This window comes from Mustela putorius, unplaced genomic scaffold (genome assembly GCF_011764305.1).
Source record: "Mustela putorius furo isolate JIRA1106 unplaced genomic scaffold, ASM1176430v1.1 tig00537227_pilon_pilon_pilon, whole genome shotgun sequence".
Taxonomy (NCBI): Eukaryota; Metazoa; Chordata; class Mammalia; order Carnivora; family Mustelidae; genus Mustela; species Mustela putorius.
The window spans coordinates 38,387,387-38,410,487 of NW_025422368.1; the positions used below are offsets into that span (position 1 = coordinate 38,387,387).

Below are 23,101 nucleotides of genomic sequence, written 5' to 3' on the forward strand. Positions count from 1 at the left end.
CACCTCGCTCCCCCAACCTCCAACCCCCCAGACCTTCAAAACCCTCAGATATCTTCTAATAATTAAAAATTGAGCATTCATTCATTTATTCGATCAAGAAGTGTCTTGGATATTTTCTATGTGCTAGGCAGTGTTCTCAACCTGAAAATAAAAATATTATTTTTAGGGGCACCGGTGGCTCAGTGGGTTAAGCCTCTGCCTTTGGCTTAGGTCATGATCTCAGGTCCTGGGATCGAGCTCACATCTGGGCTCTCTGCTCAGTGGGGAACCTGCTTCCCTCCCACCCCACACCCCACCTGCCTCTCTGCCTTCTTGTGATCTTTCTCTCTGTCAAATAAATAAATTAAATCTTTTTCAAAAAATTATTTTTAAATGCTCCCTCTTTTTGATAATCATTTACTGTTATCACTAGAACATATATTAAAATATAAATGAAAGTGTTTTGCTGACACAAGGATTCATTCAAATCGCTTGGGAGGCGAGGATAAGAATAAGGAATAAGGAATAACTTCTACATAGAGAAAAGTTGCACTGCAACTCAAATAGCGCCTATAAACCTTGAGAGTCCAGAACCACAGAAAGCTTTAAAAATAACCAGCCCTAGGACAGCCCAAGAGAGAGCGATGTCAGTTAATTCATCAACTCAACTCATGAACCAAAGCCATTGACAGAAAGTGTTCTCAGACCCCTATGGCTGCAGTATCACATTTATTCATAGTACCTATTTGAAACCCATCATAAATAGGTTTCTGGAATGTTGTTCTTCAGTTTCTGGAGAGTATTTAATCTCCTCAATGAGGTTTTATATTTCCAGCCTCTCTGTCGGCATAGGTAAAGTGGCCCCAAAAATGCCGAGCACATTAAGCAGAGCAAAAAAAAATGCCTCCATGTATGCACTTCAGAAATTTAAACACCAACCCAAGGAGCCTCTGCAGGGTTAAGGTCTGCAATACAGATAAACACTCTCTCACTTTTTACTGTGGAGCAAAAGCTTTCTAAGTACTAGTTAAGGGAGGACAGTGAACTAATGTAGTTTTGTGACAATGCTGATTCTCTATGACATACAATCTAGAAAATAATATTGTTTTTTAAATTCATTAGGTCAGACACAAGGATCCTAGTCCCTGTTACGTCTACCAGTGGCTGTCGGCAGAGTACGAAGAAGCTGATCACACTGCTGATCTTGTATTTTCCCCAAGCAAGAGTTTTGTCCACCTAGAGCCCATGCCTGGTGAACTGCCCTGCGGCCAAACTCAGACAGTTCGAGCACATTATATTCTGAGTGGACAGGTCCTGCAGGAGCTGAAGGAACTCGTGTTCTATTATCTGGTAAGAAGGAAGGCCACTTCATTGACTCACCCATAAGCAAAAGTCCTCTGTGAGGCAAGGAATTAGGAAATTCTTTTAGCCATCACTACTTTGACTTATTATCCAAGTTCCTGTTGAAAGTTCGACTTCTCTTAGGGCTAATTATTGCCAGCTGGAGCTCAGTACAACAAACATAACGCATGAAGGGCAGGACGTGGGGTACAAGATTTCTGCCAGGCAAACAAAATTTCTTTTCCTTTCGTTTTTTGCAGATCATGGCAAAGGGAGGCATTGTCCGAAATGGGATGCACGTGCTGCCTGTGGAACAGGGAAATAGTGAGTATTTCCACAATTGTACGTCTCTGCCCCACTTTGACATAGTCAGCGTTAAGTTGCAGAAATACCAGAAAAAGTTTCAAATAAACGGTGGTGATTTCCATCAAACTCCAATAAATGAGAAGTTGAGAGGAGAAAAAAAGAATGGGTGTTTGTTTGTTCGTCCATTTTGCCCTTTATGAAATATTTTTCTTTTCCTTCAGCTTCTTCTGTTCAGATTACTTAAAATGTTGAGGTTGTTGTTTTAGAATCTATGCTTATTCCAGATTTTCAAACCATAAATATTCATGGAGCTTCTTCTCAAAATGACATTTTAGAACTATTTCAGAAGACAGAGAGAATGCTTGGAATGCTTGGAATGCTTCCTAGGCACTAGGTCTTTGGCTGAGTCATTTCTATCTTTGTATCATATTTCCTTTTTGAAGATAGTTCTGATTTATGGAAAGTTGCATTAGATACTTCCACCATTGAATTGGACTCTCGCCATGAACAAATATGCAGCAATATAAACCTGTGACGTCTTCTGCTCTTCTAAAGAAGTTTGAAAACCACTTATAAGAAAACTATCTGTGAGCTACTCTCTTAACTATCAGTGAGCTACTATTTTGATGCATCTTCATAGCAACAGAAAAGCACCATTGTAGCCTTATTTACAGAACTTTAATATGACTATGTAGGCATCAAAAAACAACTATCAAAGGAGCACAGTATTCCCCTTAAGAAAAAAAAGTAGAATATTTTGTTCATAGAAAGTTAAAGAAGATAGAAGGATAAATACAATGTGCTGAACTCTGACGATTACATCACACAACTTCATGTTCTAGTTCCCTCCTCTCGTGTGAAGTCTAGATCAAATAGTAGCCAAGTGGATGTCTCCATATCCTCAGATAGCATCAGAACTTTACAGAGATGAGCTAAAGCTGAAAATTGGTGTGAAATCATTATATGATTTATGAGAGAACACTTCAATAAAATTTTCTCTAAAGCTAGAGTTCTTAGCGGTAGAGAATTCTTAGACATAAATATTCATTTATCACATCTACTTTTTCTTTTATCTGTTATACCAACTAATAGAAACAGTCATTCACTGGCCCAGGCTCCTAAAAATGGCTCTGTGCAACAGAAAAATTTCATTTCAGCCCCGGGGAGTTGTCTAAGCCATAATCACCTCCTCGTTCTCTCTGTGCTCCAGTGAATGGCCATTTTTCCGTGTCAGTCCCCGTGGAGACAGACATTGCTCCCATCGCTCGATTGCTCCTCTTCACCATTTTACCTGATGGGGAAGTGGTCGGGGATTCTGCAAAATACGAGGTTGAAAACTGTCTAGCCAACAAGGTGGGTTTCTTTATCATGAAATTTTCAACATTTAAAACCAAAAGTTGCTGTTATTATCAATTACGTTCTGCATGTGGACACTGGGGCCAAAGGAATTAAATGAATTTTCCAGAGATTCCCGGCAGGGTAATGGCAGAGTCACACTAAGAAGACATGTCATTTGACTCTTGGTTCAAAATTCTCATGCATTGTCTCTTACTATATGATACAGTTCAGAATACCTTGTTCCTTTCTATGATGAAGTGTTGGAAAATATGTAAGTGAGTTTTTAAGGCTACTAAAGAGCCAAAAGAAAAATACAAGAGCATCTAGAACCATTTGCGTTCCACCCACACTTGATAAACACCTTACCATGTGCCAAAGGTAAAAAATGACGTCTCAAATTTAACAATTTATAAGAATAATTAGATATCATTATAATGGCTCAACTGACTCTTGAGCATCAGAATGATGTGTAAGGGACAAAAAGCCCCAAGACTCACATGGTGCCAACCATCACCAAGTCAGAGTGAGCGTATATTGAACGTGAGGAACCCTCGGGAAATGCTTGTGAATGCACAGTTAAATCAGGACATTTGTTTTTTCGACTGTTCTCCCCAATTCCATAGGTGGACCTGAGCTTCCGCCCAGCGCAAAGTCTTCCGGCTTCACATGCCCACCTGCGAGTTTCAGCTTCTCCTCAATCCCTGTGCGCCCTCCGTGCGGTGGACCAAAGTGTGCTGCTCATGAAGCCTGAAGCAGAGCTGTCAGCAGCCTCGGTGAGTTCCCAGCAGCCTTGGGGGTCAGGAAAGGCCACACAAGGGGCTCAGAGCAAGGAGAAATGCCTACCTGAGTAAGATCGGATCTATTAAAATTTTATTTATCTAGGAGTTCATAGTTTTTATCTCCTTCATGGGCACTTTTTTGATAAGAAATATATTACATTTGAATACATATATATTTATTTACATAATTTTATATACATGCTTATACAAACATATGTATGTATATGTTTTATATACATATTAATAAAATCAAGCACCATTCAAAGTTCCTGAAATCCTGGAGCTTGATGAAACCAGTAATAGTCATTTTCAAGCTAGTTGTAATGTTTGAAAAAGCCTAACAAAAGTGGTGCACTGACCTGCACTAAAACTGATATTAAATATCAGATTTCTGTTTTTATAAGAATTATAGCAAACAGTGTATGTCCCAAGATGAACACCATTTCTAAAGGAAGAAACAATATCTCTGATGAATAAAAATTTGGAAAAATGAATTACTTTCATTTACCAATTATGTGGGTAAATGAAATCCTTTAAAATGTTGGGTGAAGAGAAGAAATAGCACAAGCGTGTGGCTGGAGTAGAACAATGAGAAACAACCACACGAACTAACATTAGTCCGCTTACATCTTCCAATTTTCAATAGAAAGTCAGTTGAAATAACCTCGGTATTTTTTTTTTCTTACTATCAAAATTTTACAAAAGGAAATTAATATTTTACTCCCTGAAAAAGAAAGTTATAAGAAAAGACATTTAACATTTTGGTCCTTCCAAATGAAATTTAATCGAAAATATTAGAATTCTTCTAAAGGAAGTATTAAGTACATTTCAATGGGAACAAGAGGATATGTGGGAAAATAATGATGTTTTATGTTTACATAACATAATTTTATAGTTCTCAGGGGGGTTTTCTAAATTATAACAGTGTTGGCAGATAGAGAAGGCAGAATGTCCTTCCCATTGATTTTCTTAATTAAAAAAAAGCAGAAACTTTTAGGTAGTTAACAGTAGACTTGGGGTAGAACACTAGCCCAATCCTCCCAGCCTTGATAACATTTTACTAATGAAACACTTCACTCCCAACAGCATAAGCCATCCATTCAACACATATTTATTTAGTGTCTGCTGCGTTCTAGGTGTGCCCACTGTTTGCTGAAGTGCTGCGGATCTAGTAGTGACCTATTAAAAAGACAAAAAGCCATGCTTTCTTGGGACTTGTGTTTCCAAAGATGAGATAGATAGTAACACATGATATGCTTTGGAGAAAATAGCAGAGCAGGGAGGTGGGGAATAGTAAGACAGAGCTACCTTTGAGAGAGCATTTAATTTCATTACCCTACTTACTTGGCCAAGCAGTTTTAAACCCCTCTGAACATAACACAGTGCACTATCAACATTTTTACATCTCTCTTCCCCTTCCCTTTCAAATGAATTTGGAAACATCATTTCCAGTACTTTATGTGCTGTGTGAAGGTCTGGAGCATTTTGTTCCCATGAATAATACCTAAGAAAATCTATCCTGTCCTACTTAGAGGACATAGGCTTATTCATGTGCCAGTTTAGAACATAAGTTCATTAACTTTGTTACACACTAGGTCAGTTGCAAACCACAAGGAGAGACAAAGCCATCATTTCATTCTATCATCCTGAAATTTTATACTATGTCTCAAATACAGCAGACATCAATTTATCTCAAAGTTTTATTCCATTCTAGTATGGAGTCTAGTGTTTGCCTCTGAACTTTGTAACAAATTATTGTGGTCTTTGAGTACTCAGATGGGAATGTTTAGGCTTTTTTTCTCTCTCTCTCTTAAAAACAGCTTTGAAATCATCTCTGCAAATTACTGAAGCAACACTGGCACTCAAAGACTGATGGTGATTATACTTTTCTCTTTGCATTTAAAAAGAATAAGCCACAAGTAAGTTTGTCCTTTTGTCCTTTGCATTTGTACAGGTTTATAACCTGCTACCCATGAAGGACCTCACTGGTTTCCCTGGAAGCTTGCATCAGCAGGAGGAAGATGAGAGAGACTGTGTCAATCACCATAATGTCTATATCAACGGGGTCATGTATTCCCCTGTGTCAAATACAAATGAAAAAGATATGTATAGCTTCCTACAGGTAAATTCCTTATACAATAGATGATCCCTTCTAAAGATTTACAAAATATTATATATGAAAAAATTATTTATTATAATTTCTTCATATCATAATTGAAGGTACTAGGACACAGAGAGGTCAAGTGACTTCTCCAAGGTCACTGATAGTTGCAGATCTGCTAATAGCAACAGAGTCAAGGCTAGAATTTTTTGGACTAGTAATCAAGTATTTTTTTAAATTTAAATTTTAATTTTTTTAATTTAATTTTCCTGAAATTCATTGCCTTGTGCTATTTATAAAAATCATATATATAAAATATTACTGTTAAAAGAATCCTAACAACAGAATAAAATTACCTCCATATGTATACCAATATCCCTTCTACAGATGTGAACATTGAAAGTTTAGTATTAAGTTAATTGAATTATTTGTGAAATGCAATGAAATGTGTGCCCATATATATTTTAGAATACTTAGATACTGATTAGGTGATAATCTCGTTCACAGGATATGGGCTTAAAGGTGTTCACCAACACAAAGATTCACAAACCCAAAGTATGTTCACAACCTGAACACAAAGCAATATACTCATCTCGAAGACTATTCGCTTCTCCAGGTAAAGAACTAATAAAAGTTAATATCCTTAGTCAAATAAAAGAATATTTTAAAAGATCAAATGTGATAAAATTAACCAAAAAGTCCCTGTGATTCAGATATATTAAAGTTCTTGCTCAAGATCACATAGTGATACAAACCCCAAATTTCTGACTGTGTCAAACCCCCACATCCTGAAGAGAATACAAAGCAGACTGAGATGTTTTCTGATAGGTACAGTAACATCGTTTGTCGACTTTTAAAAAAAGAAAGAGAGAGAGAGGCAGATAAGCAAAATAAAAGAAAGGGTTAATTCTCACTGAGCAATTGGGAAAGTCATTCCTAAAAGAATCTGCCTCTAGTAAATGGAGATGTGGGAATGGGTGAGGTTGAGAAGAAAAGATAATTTCCAGAGGATTGGTATAAACTGAAACAGAAATGTTCACAAGTTGGGACTACATTCTCACTGGTTAGATAAGGAAGCTCTAACTTACCAAAATTAACAGCCAATATTCATGTTGAAGTCACATTCATTTGTCAATGAAATGGATTACTTTACTGATGAATCAGATAGTAACCAACCACTTATTTCTAGTCTGATTTTGTCAAATCATGGAATGTGTCAAAAATCAAAGAAAGCGTTTGGTGAAAATTAACTGGTTATGTGGAATTTAAGTAAATATTATATATTTTTATTACTTATAAATAAAAGTCTACCATCCTTTACAGTAGAATTTATAGTAAACTTATGTATGTACAAGGTATATATATATATGTACAAACTTTTTTCAGAGAACTGATTGTTGACTATTTACCAGTACACCATTAACAGAAGGTAAATAGGTGAAAAGACCTGACTGACTTTCTGGCACATGTCGAAATAAAGAATTTTTTTAATCCTTGATCCCTCACTCCTATAAACTTTCTCAGAGCCATTGTCTTCATGTTTGGGTATGATGTTTCTTTGATCCCAAAGAGGAACACACTAAATGGAAACTGAGTCTTCTCCTCCTCCTAACACACTTCCTATCATTTTCCTCTTGAGACAGAGTGCAGTGACCACAGAAGACTCTTTTTCTGCTCCATAGGCCATCCCAAGCTCCTTCTGCCTCTAGGCCTCTGCCCTCTGCTTGTGACTCTTTTCTTCCAGCTCACTTAGAACTCATCTAAGACTCCAGGAGTCAGCAAAAATATCACCTCCTCAAGGAAGCTTTCCATTATCACCCAAGCATCCTCTCTTGGTTTTTGTCTATTCTATCACCCTATTTATTTCTTCTGTAGAATGTATTATAATCTCTTTATCTGTGTATTTATTATTTCTGTCTCCCCCCCACCCACCATAGTTGTATCTGAATTGCAAAAAGGCAATGAATTTACGGAGATGGCCCTTGTTTCCGAGGCTCCCCCAGAGACTGTGCGAAAGTACTTCCCTGAGACGTGGATCTGGGACTTGCTGGTGTTAGAGTAAGTAACTTTCTTTATATAAAAAGGCAATGATATAGACTTCTCACAATTTTCCATTTTTAGCCAATTTTTCAATATCCAAGTATCTCTTAGACACATTGCATCAGAGCTAAGAAATTTTGCACACGGTTAATTCTAACACTTCCAGAAAATGGGAATAAGGAGTAAATATGACCAGGCCCTGCAGAGACTAACACCTATATGAGATTCTTCACTGGCCAACAATCTTGAGTTAAAAACAGAATCAGTCAGGCCAACTACACACCGTAGTAGTACAATTAAAACTTTAAAAAGCCTGCCTTCATTAGAACAGCATTTTAAAGAGTAAAATTTAAGAGCAATCTCAAAATACATATTTATTTCATAACAATAGTGTCTATACTAGAAAATGCTATAATTCTGTGTCTATAGGAAATTCTGATAAAGACTAGAATTGAAAACAGAATTGGAAGTAAAGGACTTCTTACATTTTCCCACTTTGAGTCTTGATGATACTCTCCTTTATTGACATTTCTACTGGGTGCATAAGTCATGACAATAGAATTATTTATAGGGATTCTCTTCCTAGAAAGGATTTCTTTAACTGCTCACTTTCTGTTCTTCACATTGCCATCCTCCCCAGCTCATCAGGAGTGGCCGAAGTAGGAGTAAGAGTCCCTGATACCATCACGGAGTGGAAGGCAGGGGCCTTCTGCCTGTCCAATGTCACTGGACTTGGTCTCTCTCTTCCTGCCTCCTTCCAAGCCTTCCAGCCCTTCTTTGTGGAACTCACAATGCCCTACTCTGTGATCCGTGGAGAGGCCTTCACACTCAAGGCCACTGTCCTCAACTACCTTCCCAAATGCATCCAGGTAAAGACCTCTCTTTTCTAAATTGAACACAGGTATAGCAGTCAAGTAAATTAAAAATCCTATTCTTTGAAATACTGACAAGCTTCTGTGTATAAAGGGCTCTTACCCGAGGAGGAATACTCTCAGAGATATTCAGATGTGATAGAAGCTATGGTTGCTGATATTTCCATATACTTGCAACTTCAAACAAGCTTCTGACCCTTGCCCATAAGATTAGGAAGTTTTCACAATATGAAGATTCCTGACATAGCAAACAAAAATCAGTAGACTTCATTCTCATGTCCTAGATCCAAGTTTTTGACTTGTATGTTCCATATATTTAACTTTTGTATATCATCATAAAGCATTAATTAGATTAAGCCTTACTTTGAAAGTTATTTGTGAGCATCTTACCTCTGCTGAACCCATAACAGTTTATAAATCTTGAACACTCTGCTGGGAGAGCTGAGGGAATGGTCAAGATTCCAGGCCAAAGAAGTAGAAGTTCTGCAGGCAGGGGCGTTCTACTTTTCCTGACCTCTTGTGTCACCCCACAAAAGAGCAGATTAAAATACAAAGATTTCAATGTCAGATCCACTGTTAGGTAGTCAGTCTATGTTTAGATCAGCTTCAGTAGTAGGCAACTTAATATCTAAGCAGTCCCCCAATATGCTTTTTTTCAAACCATTCTACCTTTGGTTCTCTTCTCCCTCTAATCTGTCTTTTTGTCTCACCTGGGGTTTCAGGTTAGTGTGCAGCTAGAACTGAATCCTGCATTCCTAGTCCAGGAGAAGGAACAAGAGTCTCACTGCATCTGTGGGAACGGCCGACAAACCGTGTCCTGGGCAGTAAGGCCAAAGGCATTAGGTGAGGAACAGTCTCCTAGAGACAATTCTCTACTCAAGGATTGGATCCTTACATCTAGTGCTACTTCCCTCAGGCAAAGACCATGCCCCCCCCCCCATACACACACCCCATCCCTGCTGCCACTGCCTTGTAGATACTTTTTCCTTTGTCTTTTATTCTAGGATGTCTAGAAGACTATCCCCTCCCTTCGCTTGCCTCCATCTATCTCTGCCTTGGATTCTCAGGGTCCCTAGCCTCTAGTTGCTGCTGCTTCCATTCCTGCTCCTGTGTTTTCATAAAACAACAACAAAAAAAAGGTTACAAAGTATTGAACACTTAACAAATCTTGAGGTTTGGAGACATGGAGAAAGAAGGAGATGGTGCTCATCTGTATTGCCCCTTTTTTAGGAAATGTGAATTTCACCGTGAGTGCAGAGGCACTGGAGTCTCAAGAGCTATGTGGGACTGAGGTGGTGGTGGTCCCTGAATATGGCAAGAAGGACACCATTATTAAGTCCCTGCTGGTTGAAGTAAGTAAGCCTACCTATTTGGTAGGTCACCATGAGCCAATAAAAACAATGGTGCGTTGAAGGTTCCAAGTTTTAGATAAGAAGGGTGAAATAATACATAAAGCACATAAGATTATAAATAATACTTAAGTACATAAGAATATTTCACAATAGTCTCTCTTCTCTCTCTTTATCTCTCAATCTCTATCTTTCTCTCTTGATATTTACATAATTTTTCCTCATTTTCTCCTCTCTGTTCTTCATATTGCTTATACTTAACAATTCTTTATGTGATACAATTGGAAGTCAGCTCCAATTCTTCTCTTCCTGATCAGGAAATTGGTGGTTCCACTATCAACATAATTGTCCATTCTCACCTCTACCTTTCTTTCTTTCCACCTACAGCCTGAAGGACTAGAGAAGGAAGCAACATTTAATTCCCTGCTCTGCCCATCAGGTAAGAGTCATTCATCATAATTAGAATAGCACTGACTAAAGTTTCTATAATATTTAAAGTTGAGAGAATCCTATATCTTATTCCTACACCTCCCTATGAGCTTGACCCATTTGATAAATGAGGCAACTAGTTCCTAGAGAAGCCACATAATTTGATCAGGAGACTATCCCTAGCCCATGCTTTCCAAATTTTTACCTGTTATAGCACTTTTACAAACACCCAGATGTCCTTCTATGTATGACATGGTTACATAGGCAATGGTTACATAGGCAATGAATATTGCCAAAAGCAATGTTTCCTTGAATATTTGGTTACATACCATATGGGTAGCCAAATTCAAGCCACCTCATCATTGAGTTTTGCATAGGCAAGAGCATTTGATAATGGGACCATGCTGTGTCCTAAAGAAAGAATAGTCTCAGCCTATACCATTATTGTCATATCATTATTTGTTTGATGCCAATCTTGTACCTAATGTTCTATCAGTCATTTGAGAAGATACTAAAGAAACTCACAGTAGAAGATATAACTTTATTTTGGTGGAGAGTGTTCTAGTCTAAACAAAAACACAGAATGTTAATACACTAAGAAAGTTATCAGCACAGTATGTTCTCACCTCAAACAATGTCAAATCAATATCATACATGTCTTTTTGCCTTTCTCTTCAGTTTATATAATATTCAGTTTACATAATATTTATATATATATTTCTTTTCTCTTTGTATAATAAGCAGTTCTGTTTATTATGCTTATTATACTCTCAAGACTTCAAATATATAAAATGTGTTCTAAAAACACAATTGCCTGGTTGTTTAGCCTTATTTTAAAATTTAAGTAAGTTTGCCACCAAATCCTTTAATCTTGGTATGTCTTCCATTACTGAGTTCTTCATTTTTTATTTATTTCTTATGTATCTAGGGCTAATCATCAAGTAGTTCTATTAAAATTAACTTAATTTCCCATGTAATACAAAAATATATTCTCCTTTACAAAATAAAACTTCATATTAAAGGGAAACTTTTTCAATACTTTAATGATCATCCATATATGTTTAGAAATACTGTGCACATGAATGTTTACATATGTGATTTATATAACTGGTATATGTTTCATTCTGTAACTAACATTTATAACTTTTTACTGAGCAACCTATTTTAGAAATCTAGCCATATTAAATTATAGAAGTAGGTAATCTTTTTCAGTCCCTTTTAATTCCATACTATCAATATATCATGGTTCTGATTGTTTTTTAGCTATTGATCAATTTTTTTAAACTATTTGCCAGAATGAATGAATGAATGAATGAATGCCTCCTTATATATACATGCAAGTATATTTAAGGTAGATAACAAAATGTGAAATTTCTAACAGGGAACATGTATATTCTTAAATTTTAATAGAACTTAAAAACCTTTCTTTTATTACCTAAATGTGTTAATAGTCTCACCAGTTTATATTGTGCTGCACAATCACCATCATCTTTAACCATCAGAGTTTTCAATTTTCATGAAAAATTTGCATGAAAAATAGTGTTGTTTCTATCTTAATTTCTATACTCACAAGTGAATATGAGCTTATTTTTACATATTCATGAATGACTTCATATCCTTTGACCATTCAGGTTCTAGTGGTTTGTCTTTTTTTCTGCTTCATCTGTATGACACTGATTTTTTATCAAATAAGTTGCAATTTTTTTCGCTTGGCAATTTGTCTTTTACCTTTGTTTATGGCATCTGTTTTCTTATTTTTTTGAATGAAGGTAAGAGAGGTTTCTTTAACATATGAATAATATATATGCAAGTATGTCTTACAGATATATCTCTTATTATAGTTTTATGTGATAAGAACACTTAATGTGAGATCTATCTTATTAACAAGTTTTTAAGTGTAAAGTATGATACTGTTAATAGTAGGCACTGTTCTAGAATGTATGTTGGTACAGCCACTCTGGAAAACAAAATGGAAACTCCTCAAAAAATTAAAAATGAGCTACCCTATGACCTAGCAATTGCACTACTGGGTATTTACCCCAAAGATATAAATGACATGATCCAAAGGGATACTTGCCCCCCAATGTTTAGAGCAGCAATGTCCACAATAGCCAAACTATGGAGCGAGCCCAGATGTCCATCGACAGATTAATGGATAAAAAAAGACATGGTGTATATATATTTATATAATGCAATATTACTTGGCCATCAAAAAATTAAATCTTACATTTGCAACAATGTAGATGGAACTAAAAGGTAGTATGCTAAGCAAAATAAGTCAGTCAGAGAAAAGCAATTATCATGGGATCTCACTGATATGTAGAATTTAAGAAACAAAAGAGAGGATCATAGAGGAAGGGAGGGAAAAATAAAATAAGACAAAATGGGATAGGGAGACAAACCATAAGAGACTCTTAACTAGGGGAAACATGGGTGGCTGGGTGGTTTAGTGAGTTAAGCATCTTCCTTCAGCTCAGGTCATGGTCCCAGGTCCTGAAATCAAACCCCACATCACAGTCCCTGCTCAGTGGGGAGTCTGCTTCTCTCTCTCGCTTTGCCCCTCTCCCCTGCTTGTGCTGTCTTAAAATCTTAAAGGAAAAAAAAAAAAAAACTGCAGGAAGCCCACTTAGGGTTCCTGGAAGGGAGGGGGATGGGAGGATGGGGTCACTGGGTGATGGGCATTAAGGAGGGCACGTGGTGGAATGAGCCCTGGGTGTTATATAAATATGACTGATGAAACTGAGCTCTGCTTCTGAAACTAACAATGCACTATATGTTAATCAATTGAATTTAAATTAAATAGTAGGCACTGTTCTCTACAACATAATCCTCTTGCATAACTGAAATTTTGTACCCTTTGACAAAAATTCAATATTAATTTCATGAGGAAAGGCGGGCAGCATGAAAATAAATACATTTCTCTTTCATCATCCTGAAATTTACCAGGACTAAAACGGCGGTACATATATGCCTGTCACCAGCAATTATTTTATTTTCAGTGAGTCAAACGTTGTTCATCTTCACCCCCCCACACACACTCTCACATCTTCCACAAAAATACTATCTTCATATCTGGTGAAATTTGATGGCAGTGAGGACAGAGCATTATTATAGAATTCAGAAACTTTCAGAGATTTTTTTCTTTGCTTATGTATACATTAGGGTTTTTTTCATTACACTGTTGAATAAAGAAGTTAGAGATGAACACTAAAGAGATCATCTTGGGATAACCATCTCATGCTAGCCACCGGATGACCACAACAGAGTCACAACATCATGGACACTTCTCAATCTGTAGCCTTCTTTTGGAATATACTCTACATATGGGGGAAAAGAGGGATGAGGAAGGAGAATTTCTGGAAATCTCAGTTTCCCATTCGTACACATTTAAGATAAATACACACACACACACACACACATATAAAACAAGCATATTAAAATAGTGACAACTTTTCAGAAGTTTAAGTGTAAGGCACAGTTCTGGCTTCTGGGTTTGGAGCTCTTCAAGAAGTTACATGGCAGAAGTAATTTCCATTATTTCTCTAGGTGCTAAGGTATCTGAACAATTATCTTTGAAGTTGCCAGAGAATGTAGTAGAAGAATCTGCCCGAGCCTCCACCTTCGTAGTGGGTAAGCTCCAGCCCTAGTGAATTATTCTCCTATATTGATTGTTTTTCCTTTATTCTTTTCCATAAATACTCAAAATCACCATTGTAATATTAACTTGATTCTTCCCTCTTTCTTTGGGCTTTTGTATTGTTCCCAATCATACTTCTGTCCCTGGACAGCTCACCCTTCCTAAAAATATTTATTTTTCAATCTTCCTAAAATTATTCATTTCTTCTTAATGATTCACATAGATTATAATCTATAAGCTTTATCACATCCCATCTCTCTCACTCTCTAGGAGACATACTGGGCTCTGCCATGAAAAACATACAAAATCTCCTCCAAATGCCGTATGGCTGCGGAGAACAGAATATGGTCCTCTTCGCTCCCAACATCCATGTTCTGGATTATCTAAATAAAACACAACAGCTGACTCCAGAAGTAATGTCCAAGGCCATTGGCTACCTCAATACTGGTGAGTGATTAAATGAGTGAAGACTTCACAGTGTCATTTTAACAATAGATTGGATTTCCTAATAGGCTTGAGTTACTTATCAAGTATATGTTAGCGAATCATAGTATCATAGTTACTATGATAGGAAGGACAGTTAATTTTAAGATTATCCAGAGTCCAGCCTCTAATAAATGTTTAAAATGAAGAACCTTGTAACATAGGACCGCAAAATTTAGGAAATATCACAAGAGAAACTGAAGCATTTTAGTAATTTCTCTAGCCGCAACATATACAGTCGATCAAATTGTTTCATTAACCTTCCGTTTCAGGTTACCAGAGGCAGCTGAATTACAGGCACCATGATGGCTCCTATAGCACCTTTGGGGAGAAATATGGCAGGAATGAGGGCAATACCTGGTAAGTGATTGACAGTTCCTTGAGGTCCTATTTTTTTACCAGCTCTTTACATATATTATCACAATTACATTCACAGTAACCTTATCAGATATGTATTATTAAACCTCTAGTTGGTTATACTTGACAAATATAGCAAGGTAACAAGCGGAAAAGCTGACATTCAAATATATGTTAGATTTGTTCCCTAAATTTATCCTGTTAGTAATAACCAAGGTATTCTTTCTAAAACAGCTAGTTTTTTGAGAGGAAGAGCGCACGAGCAGGGGGAGGGACAAAGGGAGAGAATCTTAAGCAGCCTCTGTACTCAGCACAGACTCCGACGTGGGGCTCGATCTCATGATTCTGAGATCATGACTTGAGCCAAAAATCAAGAGTCAGACAGTTAATTTCAGGTGGTTATCTGACTGAGCCACCCAGACACCCAGAAACAGCTCTTTTTTTTTAATGGTTACTTTTTTTTCTAGAATAGTTCCCATAGCCATGAGTTTTTTAATACATTACCAGTGAACATATCATCTAATTTCTAGATAAACATCTAATTTCTAGATGTTCACTTCAGCTTTTAATATGTTTTTATATCATGGTCATCCTGACTGTGAATACATTCACTCATAGGAAGAAAGAAAAGAGGAGAACCCAGTGACAAGCAACATTGTTTTAAAATCCTTAAGGTGTGGGGCACCGAGGTGGCTCAGTCAGATAAGCACCTGACTCTTCATCTCAGCTCAGGTCTTGATCTCAGGGTCACAAGTTCAAGCCCTGTGCTGGGCAACAAGGTGGATGTACAGCCTACTTAAAAATAAATGGATAAATAAAATCCCAAAGGCAAACCAAAGCAGTGTGAAGTTATTCAATCTTCTTTTTTTTTATTATTCTTTTTTTATTCAACCTTCTAAGTAAGGAGATTCTGCCATCTACAGAAGGAAATCTCTAATGAGAAGAAAGCCTTACTCAAATAAGTAAAAACAAGTAACATCAGAAGTTCTTATGGGGTGCCTGAGTGGCTCAGTGAGTTAAAGCCTCTGCCTTCGGCTCAGGTCATGATCCCAGGGTCTGGAAATCAAGCCCTGCATCAGGCTCTCTTCTTATCAGGGAGCCTGCTTCCCCCTCTCGCCCTCTGCGTGCCGCTCTGCCTACTTGTGATCTGTCTGTCAAATAAATAAATAGAATATTAAAAAAAGAAAAGAAAAAAAAAAAAGAAGAAGTTCTTAGACTCTCTGTAGCAATGAGAAAATGAGTCAGCAAGGAAATACTAGATGTAGCCAACAAATCAAGCAGTCTAAAGACAATGGGAATTCTAAATACACAGGAATAGTTGTCAGGTGACTCACATAAATGTAAGCAGTGTCATAGGAAGCTTTTTCTGTGCCACAGTTATAAAACTATTGTAACAACATAAATATCATCTCTTCCGCCCTGCTCAGGCTCACCGCTTTTGTAATAAAGACTTTTGCCCAGGCTCAAAACTACATCTTTATCGAGAAATCACACATCACCCAAGCCCTCATCTGGCTCTCCCAAAGGCAGAAGGACAATGGTTGTTTCAGGAGTTCCGGGTCTCTGCTCAACAATGCCATTAAGGTGAGGTGTTCTCACATTCATTTTGGTTTTTTGTTTTTTTTTCTAATAAGATTTTATTTATTTATTTGGGAGAGAGAGAGAGAGAGCACGAGCAGGGGGAGCAGCATAGGGAGAGGGAGAAGCAGTCTTTCTTGTGAGCAGGGAGTCCGATGTGATACTCCATCCCAGGACCCTGAGATCATGACCTGAACTGAAGGCAGGCACAACAGATTGGGCCACCCAGGCGCCCTTGGAATTAGTTTTGATTTGTCCATTTATGATGTCCACAAGGATGAGAAGAGGTAATAATATAGGAATATTTTAGCAAAGGTAACTAACTAACTAAAAAATAAATAAATGAAACCTGGATAGTACCAAGAAAGAGGGGATGGGACTTAGCTTGATTGTGGTAACTGGCCCCATGGGGAGGAATCTGAATCGGGATAAATTCCAGGACACAGCAGAAGGCAAAGAGCTGGTGAAGAGCGTGCTCAGAAGTTAAATTACTCTGATCTCTCCCTCTGACTCTCACTTACAGGGTGGAGTGGAAGACGAAGTGACCCTCTCTGCCTACATCACCATTGCCCTTCTGGAGATTCCTCTCCCTGCCACTGTAGGTACCACCCCCTCCCCTGTGTAGTTCTAGATGCAGTGACATCACTGCCCTGCTGTCAGAACCAGCCCTCTGCTCAAAGTCCGGTGTCAGCTCTCCCTTTATGCCTGGGATGGTGCTTCCCAGATCAGCAGAAAATTTGGACAATCCACTAAGAAAGATTGACACCATCCCAGAGATGCTATTTCTCCCGTATGGACCTCCCACTGCTGCCATGTACACACCCAAAATGAATTCTAAAAATATGGCCTGTGTTCCTGACTTATGAATGTCATGATAACACGAAGATACTTTTCTCTCCATCCACAAGAATGAGAATAGATGAACACATGCCTTTGGAAATTGACCTGTGCTTCCTTGGTTCCCTCCTTGTTCCCCACCCCAGCACCCCGTTGTCCGCAATGCCCTGTTCTGCCTGGAGTCCGCCTGGAAGTCAGCAAAGGAAGGACCCCATGGAAAGCATGTCTACACCAAGGCACTGTTGGCCTACGCTTTCGCCCTGGCAGGTAACCAGGAGAAGAGGAGAGACGTACTCAGCTCCCTTCATGAGGAAGCCGTGAAGGAAGGTGAGCGCACATCTGCGGTCCTCTCCCCACCCCCATTCTCTGTGTCAAGAACCGTACAGCAGAACCCCCACACCTACATCCTGTGACCCCTTTCCCCTGTCTTCTTTTGTCTATATCACTATAAAATCTGGGTTCTCTTAAGCAAGTCACACATCAAAAGATAAGAGGCAGTGTAGTGTAGTAGTGAGACACCCAGCCTCTAGAGACTAGCTCCAAAGCCTCTTAACCTACGAGGCCTTGGACAACTCACTTACCATGTCTGTGTTTCAGTTCCTGCAATGATAAAATGCGGATAATAGTCTTTACCTCATAGGGTTCTGTCAATATTAAATGAATGAATACAAGCAAAGCACTTAGTAAATAATATGGTACAAGTAAGTGCTGTGACAGGATTGCCTATCATGATTTTAATAGTCATTCTTTTTTTTTTTTTAAGTTTTTACTTACTATTTGACAGACAGAGATCACAAGTAGGCAGAGAGGCAGGCAGAGAGAGAGGAGGAAGCAGGCCCCCTGCTGAGCAGAGAGCCGGATGCGGGGCTTGATCCCAGGACCGCGTGATCATGACCTGAGCTGAAGGCAGAGGCTTTAACCCACTGAGCCACCCAGGTGCCCCTTTAATAGCCATTCTTAAGATATACCCAGTCCTTTCCTGGTGCATCATACCTTCTTAAACATAAGAAAAGAGTGAAGGAAGTCACCTCACAAATAAATTATGGTATTTTATGCTCATATCAAAAGTCTGATAATGTTGACAAATCTATTCATATTCACACGATATTTCTATGTGTGCTGTGGTCTATATGAGGGGTCAAAGAAATAGAAAATGCAAATACAAATAATACTTTATCCAGTAAAACATATTTTACCTTTCACCCTTGACAGTGCCATTAATTGCTTATCCTTAAAATGTATTGGGAATATTTCAGATATGTAAACCACTTTATACTTTCCTCCCAGTTTAAGAAACACGAAATGACCAGTGCAGGAAAAATTCCCTGTGTACCACTCCCACCCCAAAAGGTAGCCATTATCCTGAATTTGTCCTTATAATTTCCCTGGGTTTCTTTATTTTTCCTACATACCTATTTCTAAACAATATTTGGAATTTTTACGTGTTCCTCATCTTTACATAAAGGTATCACACTTTTGAGTATTTCTGCATCTTGTTTTCTTGCCTGTTTGTCTGCCTTTTGTTTTTGACATTGAACCTTGTGGGAAGAGGAGGCCCCATATGAGTGCCTGTGGCTCTAATGCATTGTTTTCACTGCCACATAATATCTCACAATATATACATAGGTCATGATTTATAGTAAGGAGTCTCTCCCTCATGGACGTTTTCTTGTTTCTTATTTGTGGCTATTGCAAACCACGCTGCAATGAACACTCACAAACATGCCTCCTTGTACCTGTGTGAGTTTCTCTGAGCTACACTTCCAAGAAGTGAATTGCTGATTAGCAGGCTAAGCACATCTTCCTCTTTGCTGGATATACCCGAATTGCTTTCCAAAGAGCAGCTTCCTTCCCTCGGCAGCGTAAATTCCTATTATTTCCCATCTTCGTTAGCCTTTGGTATTTTAAGATTATGTACTTTTTCTGGCCTAAGGAGTATGAACTCCATTATCTCATGTCATCTGTGATCCTCACAAGAAACTTCTATAGAAAAAGGCTCAGTGGGTTAAGCCTTTGCCTTCGACTCAGGTCATGGTCTCAGAGTTCTAGGATCGAGCCCCGCATCGAGCTCTCTGCTCAGTGAGGAGCCTGCTTCCTCCTCTCTGTCTGCCTGCCTCTGCCTACCTGTGACCTCTCTCTGTCAAAAAAATTAATATAATCTTTAAAAAAAAATTTTTTTTAAAGAAAAATTTGTAGAAAATTTAACAAAGCCTAGATAAGGTCTGATTAACATCAAAAAGGGGAAATTCCCACAGCTGGTGTGGGATCTTGCTCTGCTCTGTCTCCCCAACAACCCAACCACAGCAACTTTTTGGAAACTTTGATGGCTGTGGGCTTCTGACTCCAGCAACATGTCTGCCTTCACCTAACTGAAACAAACAAGTTCAGATTTACACAGAAGGAAAAGCGTCTGGATAAGGTTAAAGAGTGTACTCCACTTCAGCTCTGGCTTAGGCACTTTCACTTCACTTAAATAAGAATAGGTAGTCACTCATAAATCTCTTTTTCTCATCTCCAGAGAGTTCTGTCCATTGGGAGCGACCTCAGAAACCCAGGGAACCAGTGGGGCATTTTTACAAACCTCCGGCTCCCTCAGCTGAGGTGGAGATGACATCCTATGTGCTCCTGGCTTACCTCACAGCCCAGCCTGCCCCAACCTCAGAGGAGCTGACTTCTGCCTCGCACATCGTGAAGTGGATCACAAAGCAACAGAATTCCCACGGGGGCTTCTCCTCCACCCAGGTCTGTGTTTCCCAGAACCTTTCACTTCACCTTTAGGTAGCAAAAGTTTTGGGATGGGCACCTGGATGGCTCAGTGGGTTAAAGCCTCTGCCTTCAGCTCAGGTCGTGATCCCAGGGTCCTGGGATCGAGCCCCACATCAGGGTCTCTGCTCAGTGGGGAGCCTGCTTCCCTTCCTCTCTCTCTGCCTGCCTCTCTGCCTGCTTGTGATCTCTGTCTGTCAAATAAATAAATATTTTTTAAAAAGGTTTTGGGGACACCTGGGTGGCTCAGTTGGTTAAGCTGCTGCCTTTGGCTTGGGTCATGATCCCAGTATCCTTGCTCAGCAAGAAGCCTGCTTCTCTCTCTGCCTCTGCCTGCCACTCTGCCTGCTTGCGCATTCTCTCTCTCTGGCAAGTAAATAAATAAATAAAATCTTTAAAAAAATAGTTTTGAACAAGCTATAAAGACACACAAGAAGAAAAACTGAAGTTGAAAATAACTTGAATGAGGTAAATATTACTAATATTCAGGGATAGTGAGAAATAAGGAAAAATGAAAGTCAAAGAGGGCTAAAAAGAAAATGTCTGCAATCCTGGGACCCCATCCTTGTTACCATCATGGACTTCTCCTCCCGACAAAAATTCTACCTCCCTAAAGAAATGGGACCTGGTATGCAATGGCCACAGCAGAATGAATTAAAAAAAAAAAAAAAAGCAAAAAGCAACAACCAACAAAAAAACTTACCTTCTGGAATCTTCTGGAAGTTCTAAGAGTGCCTTTCAAAAGTACCTTTCAAACTGTTCCCAGGAATGCTGCTCAAAACCCAATAACCTCTCCTTGCAAATCTCTCCATTCGTAGGTCCCCTTTAACTGGCTTATTTTAAAGTGGACACATTTTATACTTCTACTATTCACCTCTTACTATACAAACATCTGTTCACCAGGAACATGAAGAATTTTTTTTACTGAGCCAACATTCATCAATATGTACACAGCAGGTCATTTCATCTTCAGAGAATTGAGAGGTTAGCCTACAGGCTAAACCTAAAAGAGAAAGAGAAAGTGACAAAATGGCATCCCATCTTTTTTCCATTGTAATTTATCTCTTACTTTTCCATATGAATGGAAAAAAAATACTTTTTACTACAAGCCATTCTTTCTCAGTAATCTATTATTTAATGGTGAGTGCTGTGAAGTGTGTAAGCCTGATGATTCACAGACCTGTACCCCTGGGGCCAATAATACATTATATGTTAATAAAAATAATTTTTTTAAAAAATCTGGAAAAAAAGAAATCTATTCTTTAAAGACTCATTCAGGTTCAGGTTCAGTGCTGATGAGAATGGAGAATATGACATGTAGGGATGGGAGGAATCCAGACTTCCAATAAAAAAGGGAGAGCCATAAATAATTATAATTAAGCATGACCCTAATCATGGTGGCAAAGGACCTAGGGCTTCCTCAGGGCGCTGACCTCACCGCAGAGCAGTTTCATCTGGGGTGAGAGCTGGACTGAATTTTGGCTGAATGGTGGCGGGTATGACCATAGTTATTAAGTAGGACCTCTGAGCAAACAACTAATGCCATTAACTGATTCCAATTCATGTATATTTTCCACATTCCATATCCCACAAGTATTTATAGAGAAAGATCCATTTTCTGAGAAATAAAATGCGCTCCTAAAGCAGATATGTGACTGTTATGGTTCGATCTGAGGATTAGAATCAATCTTGAAATTAGAGCTCCAGTATTTAAGTAGTGAGGGGAGCCGGAGAGAGTGAATCAAGGCCCCCGTTGTGGCGGCTGACGTGGGCCCTTGGGCTTCAGAAGGTTACCAAGCCTACGCAGGTTCTCTCACTCCTGTCTTCCAGGACACAGTGGTGGCTCTCCAGGCCTTGTCCAGATACGGAGCAGCCACCTTCACCAGGACTGGGAAGCCCACACAAGTGACCATCCAACATTCGGGAACACTTGTCGCCAAATTCCAAGTGGATGACGACAACCGCCTGTTACTACAGCAGACCTCACTGCCGAAGGTGCCTGAGGAATATACCATGACGGTGACAGGAGGAGGTTGTGTCTACCTCCAGGTGAGATTCTTGGTCCACATTAGCCATTAATCTCTGACTCGGCAGAGGAGAAGGCAAGTCAGAGAAAGAGTTGAGGAAATTGGGAGAAGAAGAAACACAGATTTTTGTCTTTGATATTCCACAGACATCCCTGAAATACAATATTCTGCCAGAAAAGGCAGAGTTCCCATTTGCTTTGGAGGTACAGACTCTGCCCCAAAGTTGTGATGGACCCAAAGCCCACACCAGCTTCCAGATCTCACTGAAGGTCAGGTAAGACCTCTGCCTGAATCATCTAATTCTGTTTATAACAACTAGTCCTCTTACTGGAGTTTGCCATTAAGCTGAGCAGCATGTCCATAAATATCTGCACTACGTTTATTGAAAAAGCAGTGTGTCCTCGGGTTCATACAGAATTTCTCTGTGGTGGGGTATATATTCATGGTACGTCCTGTCTCCAGGATCTATGCTTGTTGAATCTCGTTATTTAAAGGTTAATTCCCCTCAATAACAGCTAAAAACAGAGAACATTCATCCTTGCCTCTGACCTGAATTCCTGATTTAATACTAATGTCATAGATCCATTCTTGGATTTCATTCTATTACAGAATATAAAATGTATATTCCATGTATAATGTACATGTATGTATATGTACATGTAATATAGAATATTGTAATATTGTAATAGAATATAAATACTGACCATTTCAGCAAGGATGCACCATAAAATGATAAGATCAGTCGACCAATAAGCCAATCTCATTTTATAGTTGTGTTCTAACATAATTTATTAGGTCTTACATTTGTGGACTTTATATTTTACAAGTTTTATGCACTTTTAATAAGGCTATAATGGTAGACCTTTTGATATTTGATATCATCCT

General features: G+C 38.6%; 1 protein-coding gene across 1 annotated transcript in view; it reads left to right on the top strand.

Moving 5' to 3' along the window:
- LOC101679871 (alpha-2-macroglobulin) overlaps positions 1–23,101 on the top strand; it is a 40,022-nt gene that overhangs the window by 12,884 nt on the left and 4,037 nt on the right. The window contains exons 12-31 of the mRNA XM_045073425.1: positions 1,102–1,329; positions 1,581–1,644; positions 2,837–2,979; positions 3,588–3,737; positions 5,698–5,865; positions 6,352–6,460; positions 7,782–7,902; positions 8,525–8,753; positions 9,479–9,599; positions 9,987–10,108; positions 10,493–10,544; positions 14,081–14,164; positions 14,442–14,618; positions 14,927–15,014; positions 16,439–16,595; positions 17,113–17,187; positions 17,573–17,753; positions 19,945–20,168; positions 22,020–22,238; positions 22,363–22,490. Of these exons, the coding sequence (XP_044929360.1) occupies positions 1,102–1,329; positions 1,581–1,644; positions 2,837–2,979; positions 3,588–3,737; positions 5,698–5,865; positions 6,352–6,460; positions 7,782–7,902; positions 8,525–8,753; positions 9,479–9,599; positions 9,987–10,108; positions 10,493–10,544; positions 14,081–14,164; positions 14,442–14,618; positions 14,927–15,014; positions 16,439–16,595; positions 17,113–17,187; positions 17,573–17,753; positions 19,945–20,168; positions 22,020–22,238; positions 22,363–22,490 (2,840 nt within the window). The remainder of the gene's footprint in view (positions 1–1,101; positions 1,330–1,580; positions 1,645–2,836; positions 2,980–3,587; positions 3,738–5,697; positions 5,866–6,351; positions 6,461–7,781; positions 7,903–8,524; positions 8,754–9,478; positions 9,600–9,986; positions 10,109–10,492; positions 10,545–14,080; positions 14,165–14,441; positions 14,619–14,926; positions 15,015–16,438; positions 16,596–17,112; positions 17,188–17,572; positions 17,754–19,944; positions 20,169–22,019; positions 22,239–22,362; positions 22,491–23,101) is intronic.